Source organism: Lytechinus pictus, chromosome 15, assembly GCF_037042905.1.
Source record: "Lytechinus pictus isolate F3 Inbred chromosome 15, Lp3.0, whole genome shotgun sequence".
NCBI classification, from domain to species: Eukaryota; Metazoa; Echinodermata; class Echinoidea; order Temnopleuroida; family Toxopneustidae; genus Lytechinus; species Lytechinus pictus.
Genome location: NC_087259.1, coordinates 29,749,270 through 29,761,226, shown reverse-complemented (window position 1 = coordinate 29,761,226; position 11,957 = coordinate 29,749,270). Strand labels below are relative to the sequence as shown.

At 36.1% G+C, this 11,957-nt stretch overlaps 1 protein-coding gene across 1 annotated transcript; it reads left to right on the top strand.

Annotated features, from left to right (window-relative positions):
• The first annotated feature begins 1,100 nt into the window (after nucleotides 1-1,100).
• LOC129277589 (actin-related protein 2/3 complex subunit 5-C-like) lies at nucleotides 1,101-11,901 on the top strand. The gene is made up of 4 exons (XM_064110064.1): nucleotides 1,101-1,150; nucleotides 9,693-9,762; nucleotides 10,619-10,795; nucleotides 11,839-11,901. The coding sequence occupies exons 1-4, from the start codon at nucleotides 1,101-1,103 to the stop codon at nucleotides 11,899-11,901; spliced, it is 360 nt and encodes a 119-aa protein (XP_063966134.1).
• The last annotated feature ends 56 nt before the right edge of the window (nucleotides 11,902-11,957 follow it).

Here is an 11,957-nt window from a genome sequence, read left to right as displayed (position 1 = left end):
AGATGATGTCATGCTGTTTTAATCGGCGGCGGACACCAACCTAACACTGATATAGGCGAAAATTTTGGAATTTTAAGTTGTTATTTATCTCAAAATTTAGGGGTCTTTTTTTGTCTGGATATGTTTTAAACTGTTTTGAGGTGTTAATGAGTTAAAATGTAATTCATATACCTTTCGTTATGGACTCCCGTTCTCCGAGAAGAAATATATATCACGCATTATTCGTAAATTTCTTACAACGGCGGAAAAGAAAATAAAACAAAATAGAAGTCACAAACATCTCAGATTAATGAGCGATCGATTTGGGAATGTTTTTAAATTGTTTTTGAGGTCCTAACGAGTTGAAATAAATTTATATACCTTTCGCTATGACCTCTCTAAGAAATGCACTATTCTGACAACGGCGGAAAAGAAAATAAAACAAAATAGAAGTCATAAACATCTCAGATTAAGGAAGGATCGATTTGGGAATGTTTTAAAATTGTTTTTGAGGTCCTAACGAGTTGAAATAAATTTATATACCTTTCGCTATGACCTCTCTAAGAAATGCACTATTCTGACAACGGTGGACATGGTGGAAAGGATTATAAAACAGAATAGAAGTCACAAACATCTCAGATTAATGAACGATATATCAGGACATTTAAAGTGTTAATGAGTTCAAATATTTTTAATATACCTTTCGTTACGGACTCCCGCTCTCCGAGAAGAAATATAAATCACGCATTATTCTTAAATTTCTTACAACGGCTGAAAAGAAAATAAGACAAAATAGAAGTCACAAACATCTCAGATTAATGAATGATCGATCTGGGAATGTTTTAAAATTGTTTTTGAGGTCCTAACGAGTTAAAATATATTTATATACCTTTCGCTATATGAACTCTCTAAGAAATGTAAATGACACATTTATTCTGACAACAGCGAAAATGTAAATAAAATAGAACAGAATTCACAAACATATCACTTGAATTGTGAAGCGTCTCGGCTTGATAGGGAGGTATAAACCGGGATATAAATGATAGTCTTTAATAAAATTGTTGATGATTGATGTGATAACGACATGATTTATGATATAAAATCATTCTTCGAAAACCAAAATGAAGCTCACAGCCAAAGGAAGTGATAGGCCTACCTCCTTCGACATAAGGTACATTACGTAATAACTTGGATGACCAAGCTGGGCCAAGTCTGTCATCAAGACACTCGACAACATATTGAGATAATCTGTCGAGATTTGCTGAACCATTAAATCAGGTAAACATGAGATAAAAATCGTTTCTCTTGGGACTCATTTGGGCAGCCACTGAGGTGATTTTAAAACATGAGCCACGCGAGCAATTGCCTTGGGTGGTGATGGACATTTCATTGATTTCTTTTTTAATCAGCGACTTTACAAATAAAAAATAATAATACATATTCTAATAACTTTTTAAATCTTTGATGGATTTTCCTCAAACTTCCACCAACATTTATCATTTTTTTCTCCTATCTTTACAATGAGCTTTTTGTCAGGGTGAACTCCCCCTTTAAAGAGAAATTCCAGTAGTTGCAGTAAACACTGATTTCATGAGAAAGTCTGTAAAACCAGGCTTAATTGTCAGTATATCATCGAGGATCTAGATCCGGTACAGTTACATAAACTGAACTTTGTGAAATCTTGAAATCTACGCTGAAAAATGTTCAGACTGAACTTCCCCAACACAGATAAGCGCACGTGGGACAGTGTATAAACGCGTCGGGCCCGACGCTCTACCCGAATCCTGTGCTTCTTTGCTGATTTCTCAGCAATTACACAATTTCTTCCAGAATCCTTTGGCACATGCGTTTTATTTATACAAACAGACACTTTGGTGGTCATTTCATTGGATTCTGTACGAACTTTTTTTTATATCTTTACCAAAACTAGCATTTACCTTTAATGTTTGGTCACTTGAAAATGAAACCTACGTATCATGAACGTGTTTTCAGTTGAAAAAATTTGGAAATTGCAAAATCACTTATCGTTTATTTCTACCATGTTTATTTTTTAAAGAAAATTGAGACTTCGAAAAAGTGTTTTTGACCATTTTCATCATTTTGCAATTCAAATTCCCTTTAGAAAGATGTTGCAAAGTCTTAGGGATATTTCTGATCTGTACGATGCAGGATCTAGGGGCGGGGGAGTTTTTTTTTGTATGGTAGTTTTTATTTGACAACTTCAGTTCATATACAAAATAAAATACATATAAGAATTAGAAGTTTGATGTCTTTACAAATTGATAAATACCTTGACAACTCATAAATTTAACACCATTTTTTCTCCTTAAGTGTTACAATAGAACACAATGTCAGACATCTTCCAATACATAATTATAAATAACATTGATGTTGATTATAATATGCATTAAGAATAAAAACTTCTACAATAAATTCAACATATTGATGTTTTCCAGTGTCAAATATCAACATAAAAAAGAGATTTTCCAAATACACATTGGCATGACATATCGATTAGAAATACCTAAAAATATATTTTTAGATATTTCTAATCGATGTGTCGATCATGCGGTCTCATGCCACCCCCCCCCCCCCCCCCCCCCCGCCCCTAGATTATTAATCAATAGAAGAAACTGTACACACATGTTAAAAACAATACAAGAAATTATAGTCTGTTTTAGATGAAAGAATGAAAAAAAAACGTTAAAAACAAGCAATTAGCCGTCAAACAAATAACATTAACTTTACATCTCGCTCCCGCGCCCGGGATCTCGTTTTTCTCCTTTGACAAAATCATGCACACACGTGTCGCCCTAAGCCCCATTTCCAGCAAGCTAGCCAACACTTATTGTGAGTAACTTGTGACATGACAGCAGATGACATGAGAAATTGAGAATGAACGTTAAGAATATTACTTAGAAAGTAATTAGCGGGAAAATTATGAGGAACAATTCATTTTATGATAAAAATTTCTTGAAAACTATCGGAAAACGGTATCATGTAAAAATGAAAGGCTACGTCGGACCCGGGTCGCACCGCGGACAATTCAGTTCTAACATACACATTGTAGCATGCATGTCCGGCTCAGCTAGGAGCGCTGGCAACGCTAGTGTGGCTGCTTAGGCTTGGCGGGCTGGCTGGCTGGCTCGCCGGCCGGCTGGAAGTGGAAGTGCGCCAGTTTCTACGCATGGATATTTTCCGGTCATCAATAACATCATAGTTTGTCTGTTGCCGAAATGATTCTGAAACATCCTTTACTTTTGAGGATTGATGATGAATGATGCAACAATTATTTCCGATGACTTTTCCCCACTTTTTATGATTTTTTTATTTTTTATTTTTGCCTGTGTCGCTCGCGTTTTGCACGTGACGCATATAGAGCTTGTGGAATTTACGTGTGTCGCATGCGACGCATGTGTTCTACACTGGCGAGAACGTTGTGGGAGATATGATTTCATGTCACATTTGACCCTTAATTTTATCATGACGTCATCAAAGTGGCGTCGAAACTCAAAATTACCACTTTGCTACCTATGACGTCATCATAGTTATGCAAATTTTACACTAACTCCTCAAATATTGGCCAATTTTTCGCTCAGTTTTCACTATATTGTAGCTGAGGACATATTCTTTTTATTTTGATGGCTATATTTCCTTTTAAAGGAATAGATCATCCTAAAAAATGGCAAGTTATAGAGGCATGTCATTTTCGCTCATTTTGTGTGCAATCTCTATGGGAAATGACTTTTTCTCAAAACTGGATTTTACACTCTTCTATTTCGCGAGCCATATCTCCATTTCTTTTTGTCGGTTTTCTCTGAGCTTGGAGTATGTTGTAGCTGAGATTGTAAGCTATCGATAATGTGGTCTCCATTTTCCAATCAGATGCCGAGATCATGCCCGTATTTCACTTGCAAAATTGGATTTGAGATCCTCTCAATTTGCTATGTGTAAAGTCTATGGGAAATAGTGCTTATGTGTATTATTCTATGGGAAATAGTGTAGCTCAGTTGATAAGGCATCAGACTTGCAATCCTAAGGTCGAGGGTTGGAACCTCGGGGTGAACATGAGATTTTTTTTTTTTTTTTTTTTTCTTTTCAACATTTCACAAATGGTCCTTCATGACCATTACAAGGTATATAAGTTAAAACATTGCACAATAAAATAGTTTAAAAAATCCTTTTAATATAACATGTACATGTACCATGTGTATCATTTATATCTATTTTCCAAAGTTTCTCATTTCTCTCTTTTCAAGAGTATTCATCATGTTCTTTTTGTAATAGAAGTTCAGTTTTCAATATGATCATCGTATTGATGTCAATAAACATGCTGATTGTCTTCGTGATCATGAAATCAGAGACAGATCACCTAATTCGTCCTCATGAGGAATTAAAATTCTAGTTCAATATTGAGTTTAAATATCAAAATATAATATACAAAACATATTTTATCTCGGAAATTCTAACTTTCATTATTTTGTGTAATTTACAAATTGATTTTTAACAAGTACTCTGTAAAAATGTCAGTTTTATGGACTGAATGTTAACATTTTCTGCTCGCGCTGTGCGCTCGCAAATTTTGATTTATCAGGTACCTATTATAGGGACAGTGATTTTCCGTTTCAAAAAATTGCCTTTTCCGTTTCAGAAAATCTCAAATTCCGTTTCAGCATGTCAGAAAACGGAAATTCCGTTTCCCCATAGACTTTGTACACACGGAAAACTGACAATTCCGTTTACACATTGAATAGCAAAATCACAACACGCACACGCGCACTGGTCAAAATTAGTATCTGCTACTGTACCAACAACACAATAAAATCCGTTCTAATCGGATCTATGCGGGTGCATAAAATATTTTTACACACCCATTTTGCATGTATACATCCTCACCTTTCATATTATTAGCATTATTTCACGGTGAAATGATATTTCATCGATAATTTGGGGGGTTTTTGGACATCGTTATCATCAGTCAACGGCTTTTGCCAATCCGCCATCTTGGATTTTAAGACCACGATATCGTGCTGTTACATCTTCAAACGTAGAGGGCAGCAACACACGACCGTGTACATATGTAGTTGAACGATATGTGTGCATATCATGTGAAGCCCAACCTGGCCGGCCGGGTACGGTGCGGGGTAAAATCGAGTGTGCTGATGTCGAGTGCAGTCACGATGTGTGAATTGTCATGATAGTAGCGAAATGAGATCGTGTTTTCTGGGTTTTTTTGGCCATTTAATATTCTCATTTTGTTGTGATTTTGGAGTAATTTCTGTTGCTATTCTGTGTATTTTTCCGTTTGAAATGCCACTTTCCGTTTCAATAGGCCCTTTCCGTGAATTCCGTCCGTTTTCCGCGATCGCGGAAAATCACTGTCCCTACTATTATTTTTGTGTATTCCATAAAGTTTTCAAAATCCCTTTTCAGGTCTAATTGTCAAAACGTATCAGCTAGCGCTGCACGCTCACATTTTGATTGGCGAATTATGTATGTCTCAATATTGATTATACAACAAACTACTTAAAATCCCCTTTTCATGATTTGCGCTCGCATTAATGGTTAATAATATATTAACTGATGCATCCTAGTTATAATTACAAAAGTGATTGAAATGTCCAGTTTTCAGGCCATCATATCATCAGATTTCGCACCCTCATTAGGCATTAATGAATAAGATATTAATTTAATAATTGAATTTTGTTTCATCTCGAGCTTAGCAAGAGAAGTAGGAAGACAGTCTTCATTTTCATGTGATGACATGTCCTAAGGACATTATCATTATCGAGTTTCAGATCACAATATTAAAAATTTTATGCTCGCGCTTTGTGCTCTCATTATTAATGTAGAAATATCCCCTATTACTCAGTCTTTTCATGATTTACAAAACATGAATAGAGTGTCCCATTTTCAGGTCTGAATCTCGATTTGTTTTCCGCTCGCGTTTCGCGCTCGCATCAATTGTTTTATAGCTATCTTGTTCACGATTATAAAAATTGATTAAAATTTTCCATTCTTTATGTAGAAATGTCAAATTTTTTCAGCTCACGCTTCGCGCTCGCATTATTTGATTTTTGAAATACGTAACGTCTTCATGGCTAACTGCATGCAATCTTTAACAGGTACCTTTTCCGTCAGTTCATTTCTGCTCGTGCTTCGCGTTCGTAGTAATTATTTAGTTGCATACACATCTTTTTCAGGATAACAAACAATGCCCAGAAGGTTCAAATTTTAAGATAAAATACACAAGATTTCCAAAAAAATTTAGCTCGCGCTTCGCGCTCGCATTATATAAATAAGGATTATGACATTATATATTTATGTTGATTAATAAGAATAAAGCTAAAAGGCGACTATTAGGACTACCCCTTCAAAGAAACAAAAAATCATCCTCGAGCGGCCGATCGGGGACAACATGACTGAAAAAAATTCCGGGCCCCCCCCTATTTGCGAAGGCTGGATCCGTCCCTGAAGTACCCGATGCATTTATGCCCAGGAGGGCCCTGCATCGTATACATCCAGATTCCAAATTTCATGATATTCATCACTCACATTAGCAGTGCGGTAGCAGCCACATGTAGTATGAGGACTATAGTATACTAACCTCAGTCCTCGCACAAATAGAACCGCGTTTGGCTTTGGATTTCTAACCATTGGTTCGCGCGTGCTGCGACGCCACTTCTGGCGACCACAACACACAACTTCTATGGCTTGATTTTTCTGTGCGCGCGGCATTTAATGAACCCTTGGATATTCATAGACATTTCCTGGAATTTTCAAGTTTGATTTTAAACAAAAATCGGACATTAATAAGACAGCGAGCCAAAATTTGCCTAAAAGTGACAAAAATCAAGGAATTTGATATTTTTGGGTTCACGCCCTTTTTAAAAATAGGAACAAAATTGCAAAATGCGAGCGGAAAATTTTGAGCTACGTATCTTTAAAGGACAAGTCCACCCCAACAAAAAGTTGATTTGAATAAAAAGAGAAAAAGCCAACAAGCATAACATTGAAAATTTCATCAAAATCGGATGTTAAATAAGAAAGTTATGACATTTTAAATTTTCGCTTAATTTCACAAAACAGTTATACGCACATCCTGGCTGATATGCAAATGAGGAGACTATGACGTCATTCACTCACTATTTCTTTTGTATTTTATTATATGAAATATTCTAATTTTCTCCTTATTGTCAAGTGATACAACGATTAATTCCTCCCTGAACATGTGGAATTAGCATTGTTTAATACTATATGGTTCAGTTAAGTTGGTCCTTATTGTCAAATCTATAAAAAACGAAATATTGTATAATTCAAACAATAAAAAACATAAGAAATAGTGAGTGATGGACATCATCGACTGAGTCACCTAGTTGTGCATATCACTGTTTTGTGAAAAATAAGCGAAACTTTAAAATGTCATAACTTTCTTATTTTACATCCGTTTTTGATGAAATTTTCAGCTCTATGCTAGTTTGATTTTTCTCTATTTATTCAAGTCAGCATTTTCCTGGGGTGGACTTGACCTTTAAATATAACATGAATATTAAAAGTTGCAACGTTTAATTGTTGTTTAGAGTCTAGATCTATATAGTATATAGTACATGTAATTATATTTTTTTTATTAGCTCTACCCGGAATTACCTGGATTTTTTTAATTACCGTTCCCGAAAATTACCTGAAAATTACTGGAATTCGGGTAATTTCCATCAAAGTGGAAACACTGGTCATGCTGGTAGGACTCAGTCTGGATCTGGTCAGAGAATTTGGATCATCCCAGTTTACAGGGACTGTCGGTTTTCAAAGATTTCTGAAATCTAGGAAAGTTCATTCACCTGTCATTACCAACAACATTGTGCAATGTCCTAGTCTTTAAGTATTGGAAGACAGCAAGTCATTAAAAATAAGACTGTGAATTGGGGGAATCAAGGTCAACGATTTATTTAAACCACTTTTTATCCTGTAATTGTTATTATGTCCAGCAGGGGGAAGTGAAAACAAAACCCTGTCCTCATAAACAAAGACAAGATACCAATACATGATTTGTCTGACCTGGGTTTTGGGATGTCCCTGTTTTTTAAGACAATCACAATTTTTGGACCAACACCCCTATTGACCTAGCCTCTTGTCGAGGCCCTGTCGGCTGCTTTCCGAGCGAACATGGCAAAGCACGGGAGAGAGCGAAGCAGAGCGCCGCGAGACAGGGCCTCTTGACATCTGTAACGAATTTCACCGACTTTCTTTTGTTTTTTATTGTTTTTACCAATTCACCGACCAAAAACTGGTCGGTGAAAATCATCCAATGAGAGCGCGAGCTGCTATGACGTCATATTAAATATTCATGAGCTCATCTTGAATGGCGACCCTTGGATTCTTGGCGAAGAGTGACGACGAAATATCAAAGAGCACTGAATATGCCTCTAAAACGCTGAATATTGACCGATTTAAGGATTTGCAAGTCGATGAAATTAACTCTGCACTGAAAGGACGAGATGTCTTTGTAAATCTACCCACAGGATATGGAAAAAATGAAATATTTCATGCGATTCCACCGGTCGATCCGGGGCGTCGATTATCGATCTCCGCTGTGGCAGTGAGGGAAGCTGGGGTGGAGTTGCTGGGAGTTGACTCGAGTCTGACCAGCGGCTGAGCAGTATCTCCCGGGAAGTTTCGGGGCGGTGATGGGTCTGTTACGGCCAGTAGTAAAAAATAGTAGTAGTAGTAGTACCACTACTTGTAGCATTTTGCTGGTTATATCCCCTTTAGTGTCCCGCAATTAAATGAATCCCCTGCAGAATAGTGGACTACTATATAGTATTCCGAACCCAAGATAGACGAAACAGCTCTGACATTTCATTGGTTTACTCGGTGACCGGTAATATCATGACTCATGTATATTCATTAGGAAGCGTTCCTCATGAATATATAATTCAGTTCTGATGTCAAGAGGCCCTGGCTCGCGCCAGGCCTAATTCGCTTCGCGAATTAGGAAAACCCTCGCTTCGCTCGGGAAGCAGCCGCCAGGGCCTCGACAAGAGGCTACTATTGACCTGGCTGGGTACCTTTTTTTTAAGCACAAAACAAAACGGTCCAAATATTTATCACCTTGATCTTCTAAAAGGCTATGACTTGTTTGTGATCAATTAAAAATAACAGTGTGTAGAGTCGGTAGATAGAGTAGGTGATGTGAACAGATTCAACATAAGTGATAATGGTTATCTGACTATAAATTTTTTTCTTCTTCTTTATTTTATATTATTCGTAAAGTAAAACTAATGTTAGAGTAAAAACAAAACCTTTTCTGGATTTTTTCTAGGTCTAAGTTAGATCCATCTTAGTTTTATCTGGTATTTAAGTTCACTGAGTGATGTTATATTACTGACCAGCACCCATTTACCTTTAATTTGTAAAGATTGTATGATTATGATTTTTGATAGTTTAGTGCAAAAAGTCTTAAAAATCAAGCAATTGACATACAGGAGAAAAGATTCAACCTCTGAGTGGGTGAGCTTATGCCTCACAATAAAAAAGAAATTTGATTTCATTTATTTACAACACATACTGGTACATTAATTGAGGAAAAACAATTTTTATTTTTAATTCCAGTGAGACAGATGGGTACTCCCTGGTAGTAAAACAAACTAACATTAACCTTTCCGCCTTTCTGAAATATTGTTAAAAATCTTTTCCCCTTTTATCTTCCCTTACAGTAAAAAGAATTTAGATGCATTACAGCTTCTATTGAAAAATCCACCCACCACAAACAACAAAGGAGAAAAGGTAAGTGATGAAAGAAAAAAATGCAAAGGATTGAGGTGCATTTACTACACATTGTTTAATAGAGTTGAAATTCTTTGGGTTTATCTATCAGACTACTACCTATTTTGATGGGAAACATCTCACACTTGTTGTCGGTAAACTTGAATTGAAATGAATAGATTTGAATACACCATTTTCAAGGATCTTGTTGCATAAAAGTGCTATTATGATAACTTTGCCATCCAATGGTATTTCCTTGATTTTGATTGGTTGTAGTATATATAGCATTGTTGTACTTTTAACAGTTACCCAAATGATAATTTTTATGCAACAGCACAGAATTTTGATATGTATAGGAATAAGGCAAGAGTTCCATATGCACCCCCCACTAAAATTATAAAAAAATAAAGAAGGTTCAGAATAATATATCTAGCCCTAATATAGAACATATATGATGGGAGAGTGGAAATACATACCAAAATGTGGCTTTATTCCGTCAAATTTTTAGCAGGATCTAGTGCGTGTAATTGTCCATAGACATCGGTTTATTTAGTCAGTAAAGGGTCTGTGAGTCAAGACTAGTCGAACTAACGGCTGATAATCGTTAAAATACCCCTTTCGTTATCGGCGCTTCTCGCTAGCATAGCGGGAAGAGGTCTTGACTGCAGGTAAAATGAGATGAGTTCGAGTCCCAACTAAGGTAAGCAACAGTAAAAAAAATGATAGAAAAATCTGAAGTGAACGAACCGGAAGTCTCAACAAACTTTTGTTATTTTTGGTGGGGGGTGCATATGGAACTCTTTCCTCGGAATTATTAATAGCATAATATAGATCAAGTTGTTTACATTTTTTTTCTTCAAATGATTGTACTTGACAGGATAAAGCACATAGTCTGGTGATTAGAGTTCTAACGGCTTTCAAGGTATCAGAAGTAGGCGCTGCCGTGAATGCATTAGATAGTGATTCCATTGACATCCTCATGAAATATATCTACAGAGAATTTGCTGCACCCTCAGAGAAGAGTGCAGGAATATGCCTCACATGGCATGAAAAGGTGAGACATTAGAAGTATTGCATTAGTGCTGCATGCAATCACCCAAGCTTTAGTGTAGCTACTCTGATTGGTTGCTGGAGCATTCAAGGAATTCCTTCCTATCGGGTACCCACTTACTTCACCTGGGTGGAGAGTGGCAAATGTAGAGAAATGCACATGCTGTGGTGGGATTTGAACCCCGGACCTTGTGGTTCAAAGCCCTGAGAATTATCCACTGAGCCACAACACCTCCAGTTGATAAGTCTCCAGACTTTTAACCCCAGGACACCAGGTTTATATCCCTGCAGAAGCGCTTATTTCCATTTGCAAGACAATAATCTACATTTGCCACAATTGAATGTGTGCCTGACAGAAATTAATTCCTTGAAATGCTTGTGTGCTGTAAAAGGCTGCCAGGCTAAAGCCTGAGTTAAATTCAATTAATTTCAACTGATAAAAAGAAAGAAAAAAGAAAGATGATAATTACTATGCAAATGCGTAGAGATACTATATGATATGCACTTTGCAAGAACAGAATATTATTACAATGTTTACAGGAAAACAAAGAAATAGAACATGCTGATTAATGCTGCTTAGCTCCATTTTACAACTTGATAAAGGTTTGGAGTGAAATATCTTTCAATAATTTATATGATTTGGATGAATTTTTTAAGAATTAATTGTTAGAATCATAAAAATCCAGGATTAAAAAAAAAAATGTCTGTATATTATGGAATAATGGTTCCAACTTTTAGGACAACCCTCAGACCCTGAAGGAAAAAAAATCCACGATACCTCATTAAATAAGTAATCACAAATCACCTTTTCACTTTTTTTCTGATCTCACTTTAGATGTAATATGTATTTATGGATTCTAATTTTATGTTAATCTGACTCTATTCCTACAAGCCTATTAAAGCCTGTTGTGCTTTATTTTGGTCCCTGCTGTTTGTATTATGTATTCTGTATCTATATGCAGCTGCTATATCGCTTTGCTATATTGCATATGTATATTGAGGAAATAGATGAGAATGAAATTATGGTTTGTTTTCCCTTAATTTCAGGTATATGCTGTTTCTGGTGTAGGCTCAATCATCCGGGTTTTGACCGACAGAAAAGGGGTTTGATCATTTTCAGCTTCAAACTAGTGTATTTTGAATATTTTTTTAATAATTGAGTATAG

Excerpts from the sequence above, each read along its gene's own strand:
- LOC129277589 (XM_064110064.1), top strand. The coding sequence starts at position 1,101 with ATGAAGCTCACAGCCAAAGGAAGTGATAGGCCTACCTCCTTCGACATA. Across the intron at positions 9,763-10,618 it reads CAAACAACAAAGGAGAAAAG|GATAAAGCACATAGTCTGGT; the intron begins GTAAGTGATGAA and ends TGTACTTGACAG. Across the intron at positions 10,796-11,838 it reads GCCTCACATGGCATGAAAAG|GTATATGCTGTTTCTGGTGT; the intron begins GTGAGACATTAG and ends CCTTAATTTCAG.